Below are 15,873 nucleotides of genomic sequence, written 5' to 3' on the forward strand. Positions count from 1 at the left end.
CAAGGACTACCCTTTAAAGAGTAGCAAGCCTTGAGGCATTACAAATTATAGTGTACTGTTTGATCTCACAATCCTGTTGATATTTGCCTATTGGTGATGTTGTTGGGATGTGCTTCAAACTATGGATGTCCTCCAAGATTCCACATTCCACTCTGAATGAAAATGGCAATTGTTTCTGAGAACAAAATCCTTTTGGAATAGTTTCATGCAAATACCTGTTCCTTCATGTGCCTACTACTTTGAGTCTATGGAAACCATGCTGATTTTAGTCTAAGTAGTACTAAGACTACTTTCTCAGCTGTAACAATATGGCTTCATGTTCATAATTCAACTTTCTTCTTTTAATACAACATACATTTATGAGGCACCTGTCTTGTGTGGGGAGTGTGTTCCATAAAAGCACGTGTGAAGGAATGAAACTGAAAGCATCCCCAGAATGTTTGCATGAAAATTAGGTGAGAGTTAGAAATATATAAATGTCGCTGGAAAACAGGTGCAAGATCATGAGAAGTCTTGTATGCTGTGTGAGGAGTTTGGATTTTATTATAAATTCCACCTTGTTTGGAGGCAACTCTCTTAGGAGTATCACAGTCAGAGTTATATTTTTAAAAGATCATACATTCAGCAGTATAGTATTTAATTGGGAAGTGATAAGACTGGAGAAAGAGAAACCTAGTTGTGCTGATAGAAATGAAGGCAATGTAAATGGAGAAGAGAGTCTGTGAAAGTGTGATTCGTGTGGCTTCAGTGGTGCTTGAATATCATAGATGAGAGAGGAAGAGGAAGCTGACACTCAAGTTTATAAAAGGACTGAACAACTAGGTAGGAATACAGAAAAGAGAGAGTGAATTAGGTAAGAAACTATTTCGAACATGGTGATATGTTTGTGAAATATCCAATTAGATATTTTATTAAGCAGTTGAATGTAGATCTGGGACTTAAAAAGGTAGTATAGATGAAGAAAGGCAGAGGATAGAACTTTCAAGAACACTAATCTGCAGAAATAGGAGGTGGGGGGGGGGAATAACCTAATGAATAGAAGAAGAAAGTATATTCACAGAGCGTAACAAAGAAGTTTCCAGAAAGAAGAAAGGATAAGGGGTATCAAAATGGATCGGAAAGAACAAACAAGAAAAACATTAGCCAGTACCCACGGGAGCTTGACTGACAGGTCTGTGAAGGGCAGTTTCAGTGTGTCAATGGCACTTAAGGCAGTGAGTAATTTACAGTTGTGGCCAAAGGACATCAGCAAAATGACAGACTAGGTAGCCATTCTCCCATGGAAACATCAAAAAACAATCAGAAATTGGCTGAACTAACCCTATAGGAGGAAGAGCCTACAACCAAGCAAACACCGAAATAAAGTAAAATCACCTTCAGAAAAGTAGGAAATTTTGTGGCATTTTCACTCACCCTTCCCCGTCTATTCCCTAGTATGGCACTGTCTTGGTGTAGAGGCATCAGCAGTCCATTTCCCTCCTTCAATCCATAGGGAGCATAGAAAATCCTGTCTGCAATGTTCTAACCTGTCAGGGAACCGCCTAAAGGAATGGTTTCTGTCTTCTTTAACTCAGGTATCAAATGAGGAGAAAAAGGCAGCCACTAGTTGTGAAAGCTATAGGGGGACTACAGACCTGCAGACACCTAGGGCAAGAGATTACAGATAAAGACATAAAATAGAGCATCGAGGGCCCTGAGAACTTGGGTTAATTTCCTAGAACATCTCCCCCCATTAGAAAGGAGACAGTTGTACAAAGGAATTGAGAAAGCTACCTGCAGGTCCAGGCAAGACATATGCTCCAAAAAGACCTGAGCATATGGTAAGTTTCCATCACAGGCTTGATTCCTAGGCACAGAGACAGCATACAAAGACTGAGAGAGATGTTTTTTTCGAATGTTCCTTAAGAAGGAAAACAGGAAAATTCACAAATATTGGGAAATTAGAAAATACTTTGAGACAAGTGAAAATGTGAGATGTAGAGAATGCAGTGCTAAGAGAAAAATCTATATTTGTAAATGCTTGCATTAAAGAAAGACTTGAAGTAAACTACCTAACTTCAGGCCTTAGGGAACTAAAAGAACAAGAGCAAACTAAACCCAAAGCCAATAGAAGAAATAATAAAGACAAAAGTGGATAAATATATTTATAGTTTGTAAATAAAAATCAATGAAACCACCAGTTCTTCCAAATTTAGCTACACTAAGAAAAAAAGTATTAAAATTTGAAATGAAAGTGGGAACACTTATTTTACATAAAAAAGATTATATCAATACTATGAACAATTGTACACCAACAGATTGGATGACCTCCATGTAAAAATTTCCTAGAAACACAACCCACCAAGACCAAATCATGAAGAAATAAAAATTTGCATATACCTATAACTAATAAAAAGATTCAATCAGTAATCAAAAACCTCACACCAAAGAAGAGCCCTGGACAAGATGCCCTCACTGGTAAATTCTACCTACATTTATTCTTCCTAAAAATTGAAAGGGAGGGAACACTAACACTCCATAACTCATAATATGAGGCCAGGATTGCCCTGATACCAAAGCCAGGGGAAGACAGTACAAGAAAACTAAAGACCAATATCCCGTTTAATTTTTTTTTTAATTTTTAACGTTGTTTATTTTTGAGAGACAGAGTGCGAGTGGGGGAGAGGCAGAGAGAGAGAGAGAGGAAGACAGAGAACTTGAAGCAGGCTCTGAGCTTTCAGCACAGAGCCCAACGTGCAGCTCGAATCCACCACCCGTGAGATCATGACCTGAGCCAAAGTCTGACGCTTAACCAACTGAGCCACCAAGGCACCCCTCCCTTTTAAGTATTAATGCAGAAATTCACTGCTGTGAAAAGATACTCTTTTTTAAAATATATTAAGACTTCTTTTGTGGCCTAACATGGAAAAAAAATGTGTATTCGACTATGGCTGGGTAGAGTGTCCCATATAGGTCTCTTAAGGACAACTGGACTACAGTCTTGTTAAATTTTTTTATCTGTTGTTTGCTTGTCCTATCCATTATTGAAAGTGGGGTATTTTAAGTGTCTAATCATTATTGTAGAACTATCTCTCTCTTCAGTTTGATTCGTGCATTTTGGAGGTTTGATGGTTATGCATATATATTAATTGTTGTTAGAACTTCTTGGCCTTTAATCAATATATAATTTCCTTCTTTGTCTCTTGCAACAGTTTTGACCTAAAATGTGTTTTGTCTGATATTAGGATATCCATCACAGTGCTCTTTTGGTTACTCATTTTGCATGAAATATCTTTTTCCATCCATCTTTTACATTCAAAGTCTCTTGTAGATAGCTTAGAATTTGATTATTGTTTAAACCTATCAGGCAAATATCTGTGACTTTTGACTGGGGAGCTTTTTTCCATTTAAATAAGCTCTGATAGGGAGAGTAGCTCAGTAAGTTGAGCAACTGACTTGATTTTGGCTCAGATCATGATCTCAGTTTGTGAGGTCAAGCCTTGCATTGGACTCCTTGCTGACAGCACGCAGACTGCTTGGGATTGTTCTCTCTCTGCCCCTTCCCTGCTTGTACTCTCTAAAATAAAATTTAAAAAATAAAAATAAGGTAATCCCTGAGAAGGAAGGACTAACTTTTGCCACTGTTTTTGGTATGTTTTCTGGCTTCCTCCACACCTCATTCCCTCCATTACTGCAGAATCCTCAACAAAATACTAGCAAATGAAATTTAGCAGCCTATTAAAAGAATTACACACCTTCAGGTAGGACTTATTCTTGTAATGTAAGGAATGTTCAACATATGACAATTAACCACTATAATATATCACATTCACTGAATTAAAGGAAAAAACACATCTCAATTGTTGAAGAAAAAGCATTTGAAGAAACTCAAAATCCTTTTGTGATAAAAACTCAACAAACTAGTAATAGAAACTAACTCAAAATAAAAAAAGACCATATATGAAAAGTCCACAGCTAAAAAAAAAAAAAAAAAAAACACGACAGTTATAACTTTTCTCCTAAAGTGAGGAACAAGATGAGAATGCAATGCTCACCACTCCCATTCAACATAGTATTGGAAGTTCAGAGCAACTAGGCAAGGAAAAGAAAGAAAAGCCACCCAAGTTGGAAAGGAAGAAGTCAAATAACCTCTGGCTCATAGATAACATGATCTCATATGTAAAAATCCTAAAAATCCCAATAATACCAGAATATGTCTCTTAGAGAATATGTTGCAAGATATAAAAATCAATAGAAATCAGTTCATATCTATAAATGAATTATGAACAATCTGAAAAGGAAATTAAGAAAGTTATTCCACTTACAAAAACACAAATTTAACCAAGGAGGTGAAAAACATGTACACTGAAAACTACAAAACATTACTAAAAGAAATTAAAGAAGACAGAAAACTTATTAAGATGTCAGTACCGCTCAAATTGATCTAGAGATTCAAAATCCCGATGGCTTCTTTGCAGAAATAAGAAAATCCATTCTAAAATTCAAATGGAATGTCAAAAGCTCTTGAATAGCCAAAAAAAATCTTAAAGAACAAAGTTGGAGACTTTACACTTCCTGGTATCAAAACTTACTACAAAGCTACAGTAATCAAAACAATGGTAGTTCTCGCACATAGACCAATGCAATAGGATAGAGAACCCAGAAATAAACTTTTGTATATATAATCAGATTAAGTGTGCCAAGATCATTCAATGAGGAAAGAACAGTCTTTTCAATAAATGGTGCTGGGTAGCTGGATAACCATATGCAGAGAATGAAGCTGGATCCTTATTTTAACCATATACAAAAATTAACTGAAAATGACTGAAATAAGCTCTTAGAAGAAAATATAGGGAAGAAGCTTCATAATATTGGATTGGCAATCATTTTTTCGCTAGGACACTAAAAGTACAGTTAAAAAATTACATAAAAGCTTTTCTTCATCAAAGGACACTACCAACAGTGAAAAGGCAACCCCCAGATTGGAAGAAATTATTTGCAAATCATATATCTGATAAAGGATTAATATCCAAAATATAGAGAACTGCAACTCAACAACACAACAGAAAGCCTAGACTAGACATTTCTCCAAAGATATACAAATGGACAGTACACACAAGAAAAGATGTTTGACATCACTAACAATTAGGGAAATGCAAATTAAAAACACAATGAGATACCACGTCACATCCACTAGGATAGCGATTATTTTTTTAAATAAAATTAACACGTGGGTGGAAAAATTGGAACCCTTGTGCACTGTAGATGGGAATGTAAAATGGCACAGCTACTATAGAAAACAGTATGGCAGTTTCTCAAAGTATTGGACATAGGATTACCATATGATCCAGCAATTCCACTTGTGGACTAATGTTCATAGTAGCATCACAGTGGTCAAAAGGTGCACACAACTGATATGTCCATTGATGGATGGATGGATGAACAAAATGTTGTGAGTACTTGCAATGGAATATTATTCAGCCTTCCAAAGGAATGAAATTCTATACATGCTACAATATAAATGAACCTTGAAAACGTTAGCTGAAATAAGCCAAGCACATGATAATTACAGGCCAATATCCCTGCTGCACATAGATGCAAAAACTCTCAACAAGATTTTCACTAGCCAGATTCAATAATATATTAAAAGAATCATACACCATGAGCAAATGGAATTTACCCAAGGGCTGCGAAGATGATTCAACATCCACAAAATGATCAGTGTGATACACCACATTAACAAAATGAAGGATAAAAATCATACCTCAATAGATGTAGAAAAAGCATCTGACAAAATTCAGTATCCAGTCATAAAAACTCTGAAAAGTGGGTATAGAGGGAATGTACCTCAGCATAGTAAAGGCCATAGATGACAAGTCCACAGCTAACATCATACTCAATGGTAAAAAGCTGAAAGCCTTTCTTCTAAGATCAGAAACAGGAAAAGGATTCCCACTCTCCATCTTTATTTAACATAGTGTCAGAAGTCCTAGCTAGAACAAGTAGATAATAAAAGTGTCCAAATTAAAAGGAAATAAAACTGTCATGTTTTGCAGATGACATGCTATTATTATGAATAGAAAGCCCTAAAGACTCTATAAAAAGAAACTGTTACAATAAACAAATTCAGTAAGTTGCAGGATACAAAAATCAATATGCAAAAACTAGCACCAAACTATCAGAAAGAGAAATGAAGAAAACAATCCCACATACAATTGCATCAAAATGAAAAATATACCTAGGACTAAATTTAACCAAGGAGGTGATGCAAGAATTATATATTGAAAACTAGGAGACATTTATGAGGGAAATTGAAGACACAAATGGAAATACAGCCTGTGCTCATGGATTGGAAGAATCAATATTGATAAAACATCCATATTGCCCAAAGCAATATACAGATTAAATACAATCCCAATCAAAATTCCAATGGCATTTTTCACAAAAATGGAACAATCCTAAAATTTGTATGGAACAAAAAATATATAGCCAAGAAATCTTGAGGAAGAAAAAAGCTAGAGACCTCATGCTCCCTAGTTTCAAACTATATTAAAAAACTATAGTAATCAAAACCATACGGTATTAGCATAAAAACAGACATCGATCAATAGAACAAAATAGATACCCAGAATTAAACTCATGTATGCATGGTCAATTAATTTACTACAAGGGAGCTAAGAATATACCATGAGGAAAGGACAGTCCCTTCAATAAATGAGGTTGGGAAAACTGGACAGTCACATACAAAAGAATGAAAATTAACCACTATCTTACACCTTACACAAAAATTAATTCAAAATGGTCTAGGGGCACCTGGGTGGCTCCGTGGGTTAAGCATCTGACTCTTGATTTCAGCTCAGGTCACAATCTCAGGGTCTTGAAATTGAGCCCCGTGTCAGAATCTCTGTGCTGGGCATAGATCCTGCTAAAGATTCTCTCTCTCTCTCTCTCTCTCTCTCTCTCTCTCTCTGCCCCTGCCCCACTTGTGTTCACCCATGTGCTCTGTCTCAAAAAAAAAAAAAAAATGGACTAAAGACTTGAACATAAGACCTGAAACAAAACTCTCATCATAAAACATAGGCAGCAAGGTCCTTTGACATAGATTTAAAACCAAAAAAAAAAAAAAAAAAAAAAAAAAAAAAAATACTGGCAATACCTGACACCAAAAGCAAAGGCTACAAAAGCAAAAATAATTAGAACTACATCATACTAAAAAGCGTCTGCACAACAAAGGAAACCATCAACAGACTGAAAAGGCAAGCTATGGGATGGGAAAAAAACATTTGCAAATCATACATCTAATAAGGGACCACTGTCCAAAATATATAAAGAACTCATGAAACTCAATAGCAAAACAAAAACAAAAACAAAATCCAATTTTTAAAATGGGCAGATTTGAATAGACATTTTTCCCAAGAAGACATAGATGGCAAGCAGGTACATGAAAAGGTATCTTAATACATAATCACCAGTTATCAGGAAAATGCCAATCAGAACCACCACAAGATATTACCCCACACCTGTCAAAATGACTATTATCAAAAAGATAACAATTGTTGGCAAGGATATGGAGAAAAGATAACCCTTGTGCGCTGTTGGTGGAAATATGAATTGGTGCGGCCACTATGGAAAACAGTAGGGATGTTCCTCAAAAAACTGAAAACAGAACCACCATGTGAACCAGCAATTCCACTTCTGGGTAGAATTTATCCAAAGAAAATGAAAATACTCAAAAAGACATATGTAACCCCATATTTATTCCATTATTTATAAATAAGATATTCAAGCAATCTAAGGGGCCAGCAATGGTGAATGGATAAAGAAATTGTGATATATATATATATGTAATATATGTATATAATATGTATATATGTACATAATACATATATAATGTATATATGTATTATACATACATATTATATACATGTATACACATATACATATTATATACATTATACATACATACTATACACATACATATATATGTATTATACATACATATATGTGATATAATATGTATGTATAATGGAATATTATTCAGCCATTAGAAGGAAAGCTTGCCATTTGTGACAACATGAATGGACCTTGAGAGCATTATGCTAAATGAAAGAAGACAAATACCCTGTGATCTCTCTTGTATGTGGAATCTAATACAAATGTGCACATGCACACACACACACACACACACACACACACACACACACGGAATAGATTGGTAGGAGTTGCCACAGGCAGGAAAATAAAAGGTAAGAGAAATGGGTGAAGGGGGCCAAAAAGAAAAAATAAGATTTTTTTTAAAGATTTTTACTTATAATTTTGAAGGTTAACAGCTCCCCGGTGGACACTTGGAGTCTAAAGATCCCCAAGAGATTTCTTTCAAAAGTGACCTCCACGAGATGTCTATCGCCTTACTTTACTCAAATAGAAAATTTTGGCTAAGGATCTGCTGCTTTGGTATGGGGTATTTACTGTGATAGTCTGGCTCCATCAACTCTGGGAAATTTTAACAATCTCTCTGAGCACATAGCAGGAGAGTGAGCAGAGACAGTGCATACCTAAGTCTACTCCTGTTCATCTGCGCTGGGTTTGACCTGGAAAAAATGAAGCCAAAGAAAGGAAAGAAATGATGGACTAGTTAACTTGGATGAATTTAGCAAGAAAACAAACCAAGTTACCCTTTGGACTGAAGGGGTGCTTAAAAGTCTTCTGCTCTAAAGCTTACCACACCACACTCTTAGTATATTATGCCAAGAAACCTTTTTATATGGTTAATCTGGGAGGGAGCTGACATTCTCCAACTGGCTCTACACTACCATTAGCCATTTGCTAACAGAAGGCTCATAGACCACAGGAAAGCTAACTATTCCACTATGGCACAAAGAGAAGAAAATATGCCAATGTTTTTTAGTTGATATACAAAGAGGAGCAAGATGGATGATCTGAAGGCCCCAAACAAAATGCAGCAGAAGGGTTCTGTGTTCCATGCAGCCTGAGCATCGCAGCCGCTCCCTTGACTTGGCTAACTTTATACATGCCTCCTTTATCTGCTTCCCAGTGCAATGGGCCTTGCATCGGGCCTCACCTAGCCGTGCAACACAGACAAGTGTTCTGCCAGACACGGGATGGCATCACCTTACCATCAGAGCAGTGCAGTGCCCTTCCAAGGTAAGAGAAAGCCATGGACGACCTTTCCCCAGCCCCTGGGTCAACAGCATGGAAAGACAGCGTTAAGTGAGTGTTTCTCCTCTAACATCCCCTTTCCCTTTCGCCCTCCATTCTCCCCAGGCCATTGTTCTCCCTAGAGATAGATGTGCTGAATGTGCCAGGGTGGGTGGGCTCTCCTCTTTTGCAGACAAAGAGTGCAGAGGGTGCTATTCCTTTGAGGGTGGCCTGATACCGCATGAGATCTGCACTAACCCTAGGGTGCGCAGGAAGTTAGGGCTATGAAGTGACCGCCAGATCTCAAGGGCTCCAGCAGCCCCTCACTCTTGTTGGCCTTCCTATAAAAGTGATGCCGAATGAGGGCTCTTATCCCTGAGTCTCAACCTATCGTTCCCATCCAGTCCCCATTCCCTGTCATGCGTTCCTGTGGCTGTCCCCTTGGGGTGAGGGCTCACCATCCCCGCCCAAGGCCCCAGCCCCAGGCTCTGCCTCTGCCAGCCCCCATCCTGGACAGAGGTTATTCCTGGGTCATACAGCGATACAGACTGTGTACCCATGAGGACGCAGAGGGCCAATCAGAGCAATTGTCCTTCCGAGATCTTACAACCCCTCACTGACGGAGCAGAGACCAGAACCCAGGTCTGGTGGCAATAGAAGTGCTTGAGCAGTTGCCCAACATTCTTAGGTTTGCGACAGTGTCTTCACATCTGTTCCCCAGTCCCGTGCCCACAGAGGCAGACCCTAACCCCGCCACCCTCGTCCTGCAGGCCCGTGAGCACCCAGAACTGCTGGTCAGAAGCCTGCAGCGTACACTGGAGGGTCAGCCTGTGGACCCTGTGCACGGCGACCTGCGGCAACTATGGCTTCCAATCCCGGCGTGTGGAGTGTGTGCACGCCCGCACCAACAAGGCAGTGCCTGAACACCTGTGCTCCTGGGGCCCCCGGCCGGCCAACTGGCAGCGCTGCAACATCACCCCATGTGAAAACAGTATGTTCCAACCCCAAAGAGTCTTCTGCCAATTCCCCACAGGGCATCGGGGGCAGAGGGCAGTCCCCAGGACTGACCCTGAGCGTAGGGCATTGGACCAGGTTTCCCAAGGATTGTGAGCTGGGGCCAGAGTTGGGTATGGTCACAGGGGTGCATGCAAGCGAGCAAAGATATGTATACGCATGTCCAGGCCACGAAAGATGGCTGAGTGTGCCCCCAAGGGCTCGATCTTGGCCCTGGGCAAAGCCAGGTACTATTGGCCAAATGCTAAACGAAGTCAGCCTCCAGCTCACCCGCAGTAGTTTGGCTGGTACCCAGGGGACGACAACCAGTGCCTCCTGGGGGCCGGGCTACTAGACAGAGCACCGTTTGCACTAGAAGAGCACACAGAATGCCTCCTGCCCAGCTGGCCTTGCGCCCATCATGGCTCTGCTTCTCACAGAACAAGGACCGGCTGCCCTCCCTCCTTCCCAACCCACGGGCACCCACCGGAACTGTGCAGGAGCCCATGCCCTTGAGATCTACTCTTTCACTCCCTCCTCCCTCAAGTCTGGATCCTCCTCTGCCCAACACCGGCATTTGTATCCCAGTTGGATATTTTTTCTTCCTCTGGACCCAAAACAAACTGGAGGTCCTTCCCCACAGGAAAGAAGACAAAGTATGAGACAAAGAATACAAAGTTTTTAAATGTTGCCATGCAGTTTTCCCCTAAACGGGGCCTCTCTGAGCATGAGATTTCCAACGCTGAGGCAGATGTCCTGTAGGCAAATCGTCCCACTGCCTATACACTGGGGAGGGATGATCTTTGTTCTCTGTGTGGTGCTGACCCATCTTTATGTCAAGAGCTCACCACAGTTAGCACTAATGTTCCGTCAAAGTATTTCAGACTTCCTATGTTGGTCACAGAAGTCCACAACCCAAATCAGCACCAATAGCTAAGGACCAGCTCGTTTGTGCCAATACTGAACTAGAGGCCACAGTGCTTGGGCAAGACATGGTCAGGGGAAGGAGTAGAGAGGCTTGGGTGGACAGTGTTAAGAAACTTTCACGGAGGAAAGAAGGCTCACATTCCAGGGGATGAGGCCATCAACCAGGGCCTCATTGCACACCACGTCAGAGTGGCGCAGCATTGAGTCCTTCTGGGAACCAGCTCGAGGAGAGCCACTTAAATACCACGGGGAAAGGCCAGCTTGCCTTAGAAGGTCAGGCGGTCCCAAGGAGAGGGAGATGAACAGCGCCCTCCGGAAGGAAGCGTGCCATCAGAAAGGCAGTAGAACAGGCCGAGGGTTGGGCCGTGTCAGCCTGCCAACAACGGCAGCCTGTTGGCAGGCTGGGAGGCAGGTGGCTGAGTGCCACCAGAGTGAGGCCAGCCCAGAGATGCTGGACAGCAGGGGCCCCTCCAGCATGGGAGTCCAGTGCCCAAGGCAGACCCCAGGAAGCACCCAGTGGCCACAGCCTTTAGCTCCATTTCACATCTTTCTTTTGTCCCCTTTCCCAGTGGAGTGCAGAGATACTACCAGGTACTGCGAGAAGGTCAAACAGCTAAAACTCTGCCAACTCAGCCAGTTCAAATCTCGCTGCTGTGGGACTTGCGGCAAAGCGTGAAGACAGGGCCCAGGGAAGAACTCTACCCTGGCCACACAGAGGACTCCCGCCACCACCTTGGACAGAACTTAAGCTCTCTTCGTTTATTTATTTATTTTCCTCTCCCCACCCCCACCCCACACACCTTCGTCCAACCTCCTCCCCCACCCCAGACATGAGGACCTCGGCATGTCCTCTCTCTCGGTTCACTGGAGAACAGAATGTGGGGGAAAGACAAGGAAAGGGGTCTACAGGAGGTTGCAGAGCAGACGCCTCGCCTTCCCAAACCCAGGTCCCGAAAAGGCGGAGGAAGAGGCAGGCGTGGCTCCTGGGGACAGCAGGGAGGCAGAGCCAGTGGCAGACGAGAGATGGGAGGGTAGGCCACAGAGCGTTTGCAAAGCATTGGTACAGACTCCAGACAACCAGCTGTGTCTTTCCTGGCAGCACACCGTCCACACGGGAGTGTGCTTCTGCTTTGTGTCCTCCTCTGCCTCAGCCTTGGGAAGAGCAGGCAGGGAGGGGAGGACACCATCGGAAGGCAAAACCCAGGCCAGAACTCAGCGCTTCTGCCGGGGAGCGTCAAGAACTCCAAGCCCGGATACAGAGCAGTAAGGAGGAGACCATCCAAGTAGGCCCGAAGCACACTTGATGCAGAAAACCACGTGGGGGCTGGGGCGGGGAGGAGACAGAAGCAAAAAGAAACCTGTGCATGGTCCTCAGCGGGGAAGTACAGGTAGATGGGGAGGAGCGAGGAGGCTCGGGGAAGGGGCCCTCTGGATTCTGCTGCCCTCGCAGAGGGCACACTGCTTGCTAGGAGACCTGCCCTCCCTGAGGTGCAGGGGAGTCCCCACTCCCCACACTGTCTCAGACTTCTGCCTATACCCCCCTAGCAAAGCCAGCGAGACATCAAGATCTACTTGTTCAGTTGAGCGGCCCCTCTCATCTCTCTCTACATCAAGAGTCCCCCCCCCTCCCCAACCCCAGCCCAGAACGATACTGCTGATGTGGGTCAAGGGCATTCTGAGCAAGAATAGGCTGGGGTTTCTGCCTGTATGGCCTTTGCTGCCCCACTTGAGGGCCAGGGGTGGGGTTCAATTTGCCAGATGGTATCCATCCGGTCACAGTAGCTGCTTCCAGAACGGGCCCGGGCCCGTTCAGGGTGGGACAGCGGGCTTGTGCGGGCCCACTGTACGAGCGGCGCTCCTATTTATACAGCAGCTTGGGGCAGGGTGATGGGGTGCGGTGGCAAAGCCATAGGATAACTAAAGCTCGCAAGAGGGTCCTCAAAGGCTTTTCAACCTGTTCCCTACACACACTGAAGTACTATGAACCTTACAGCAATTAATATCCACCCAGTTTTGGTAATCCACTCAGCAAGGCAGCACACACACTTGCAGTAATGCGGGTCAGCTAGAGTAACATGGCTGCAGCAAAGTCTAGGGGCAAACCTGAAGTCCTGGGACCATTTGGCAAACTGTTCTTTCAGCAAAGGGGTTTGGGTGAGTGGTTTTGGCCACCTCTCCCTTGAGTGGACACCGTTCAATAGCCAGGGCAGCGTGGCCACACTCACTCACCGCTCAGACAGCCTGCTTCCCCCTCACATACAGACTTGCAAAATGCCACCCAGCCCCGGGCCACCACCAATACCAGGGCTGTGTTTTCCAGCCCACCTGGAAGTCAAAGATGGGGGGAAGACGGTATTAAGCTGTGTCCTCCCCAGGTGAGCTACGGACAATTAAGGTGGGTCTCTTTCTTCCTCACCACAATGGGCTCTAAGAAGTCATATTACTAAAAAATCAGCGTAATGTTTATTTAAAATAAAAGAGAATGTTTTCTATGTATATCTTTTGTGAATATTTATTAGGATTTCTTGTATAAAAACGTGCAATATTAATAATTGTACATTGTCATTCAGAAAACAAAGTATTTGGGGGACTTTTTTATTAACTTCCTGCAGTTGTGTTCCTGTAAACTCTGGTAACTATTGTATTGTTCCTATTTTTAATAGAGGCTGATGTTTAACTCTGGATCCATTCACTGTGTACAGAACACATTGTAAAGCTAACATGGGATGACAGGGCAAGAAGAGGGGACTCGTTTGTGACACAATAGTTATGCATGGAATGGAGAATACAAATTCCATACTGCTACTAATGTGGTTGGTTATTTGTAGTTCAATAGCTGTTGAGAACCAGTGGCCAATATTTACATTTTCTAAATAGCCAGTGTCCTCCAGCTCCACCTCATGTCAGGTTGGAGCCGTTGGAGGGGGCCTCAGAGCCAGCTCGGAGGACCTAGGTTTGGGGTGGGAAGCAGCGTGCTCCTTGCATGAGATGAATGTACATTTACTGTTTGTTCTGTGAATTGTGACTCAGCAGCAACACAAGATGATTAGAGCTGCTGAATAATATGGAAGGAGGCACTTTCCTCCTCTAAAACACAAAACTGTATTTATATTTTTTGTACAGATAATACAGCTTATTTATTTAACTCTTGTCGTCCGAGTCTCTGTTAAGCTCAGCCTTCCAGTCTCGTTCTGTACAGGGGTTGAGGGTGGTTCCCAGCCACTTACGTGTGTTTGGCCGCCACGGAAGAATGGTGGTTTTGAGCTCTGCATGGGAAGCTGGGAGCCCATGCCTGCAGGGCCAGCTCTGTAAGTGAACTCAAAGGAGCTATGTTTGTGGATGTGCACATATTCAGGTTTAGGACTACCCTTGACAATCATCTCATTTATGGCCCTGGGTAGTGGGAACATGGAAGCCACAGTGCCTTCAGAAAGACACGTGGACATCTCGTGGGTGGAGGGTAGATGCAGATTTGGCTGCAGGAGGAGTCTCCAGGTCAGGTTCCCGCCAACAGGGGCGTGCACAGTATAAAGTAGCTGTGTGCTGAAATTCTGGATGGACACCATTAGTAGGAGCTAACACTTGTTACTACATTTTCATCCTCACATGAGCCCTATGATTATCTGTATATGGGTAGACAGAGGCCCAGAAAGCCCAAGGTCAACCAGCTAGTGGAACAGGGATCAAACTCCTAGAAGTCTGGCTTTTTAGCCACAGCCTTTTCCTTACCCACTATGCCATCTCCAGCTTCTCTGTGCAAGAGTGGACCATGCATGGCCACCATTGTGGGTACCATCTTTCCCTACTGCTTGGAGGCTGGTAGATGACAATGGGACATTTTACTGGAGTTGTCACTTTCTCATCCCCTAAAATCAATTCTTCTGGCATTCTGTGGCCCCTACCTGCCTATTTTTAAAGCATTTTAATAGAAATAAAGCTACTATGGGAAGTGCAGAAAAAAATAAAAGTGTATTGTGGCGTTCTTCATCAATTGTTTCCAGTGGAAGGGCAGCAAGTCTCCAAGCCCCCAGGATGTCCACACAAAGACCTTTGTGGGAGGCACTTAAGAACCCCAGCCTGAAAGCCCAATTCCAATCCATTTTCCAACAACTCACCCATCACATCACAGTCTGTTATGCAGTGTAAAAATTAGTTAGAAAGCTCTTCCTGAAATCCCAATTATTTTCTAAGGAGTTTTAGGTTTTGCTTTAAAGAAATAGTCAATACTTGAACTAGAAATACTCACATACCAACAATCAAATAATATCCTACAGAGACCCCAGGGGAGGATGGGAGGGCAGGGATAAGTCAGAGATGCCAGAGCAAAAAAAAAAAAAAAAAAAAAACAAAAAAAACAAAAAACAAAAAAAAAACACCCAGGAAGTTTCAAATGGTGGGACAGGCTCAAATAGAACATACGGAAAATTTTCCAGCCCAAATCACAGAGCTCAGCGGGGAGAAAAAGATCCCTATAAGGATGCTCCCAACCACAGCATAAAAGTTCGGAATCTTAACCACAGGCAGGTCCTGGGATTCAAACTGCTCATACCAGAGTCCCCTGCTTGGCCTCAGAAGTTTCTAGGACTTTGACAGCATGTGCCCAGAAAATCTGGGGCCCATCCAAACCAAAATCATCAATAATCACCAAAGCTCATTCGTACCTCCGTTTCTCACCTTTGAAAAGAGGATATCTCCTAAGATAGGGTTTTTATGAGATAACTAGCAGTTCATTCACATTGAGGAAATCTAGGATCTCCTGGCACTCACTGAAGCGTTCACCAAATGTTAACTGCTATTATCATCCACCCTACCTTG

At 42.7% G+C, this 15,873-nt stretch overlaps 1 protein-coding gene across 5 annotated transcripts in view; it reads left to right on the forward strand.

The window, feature by feature from the left end:
- Positions 1–14,203, forward strand: part of ADAMTSL1 (ADAMTS like 1) — an 885,520-nt gene extending 871,317 nt beyond the window's left edge. For all 5 annotated transcript variants that reach the window (XM_040481337.1, XM_040481338.1, XM_040481336.1 and 2 more), the window contains 3 exons: positions 9,035–9,144; positions 9,909–10,129; positions 11,628–14,203. In XM_040481337.1, coding sequence (XP_040337271.1) covers positions 9,035–9,144; positions 9,909–10,129; positions 11,628–11,734 — 438 coding nt within the window. In that variant the 3' untranslated portion in view covers positions 11,735–14,203. The remainder of the gene's footprint in view (positions 1–9,034; positions 9,145–9,908; positions 10,130–11,627) is intronic.
- The last annotated feature ends 1,670 nt before the right edge of the window (positions 14,204–15,873 follow it).

This window comes from Herpailurus yagouaroundi, unplaced genomic scaffold, assembly GCF_014898765.1.
Source record: "Herpailurus yagouaroundi ecotype Mexico unplaced genomic scaffold, PumYag 160, whole genome shotgun sequence".
Taxonomy (NCBI): Eukaryota; Metazoa; Chordata; class Mammalia; order Carnivora; family Felidae; genus Herpailurus; species Herpailurus yagouaroundi.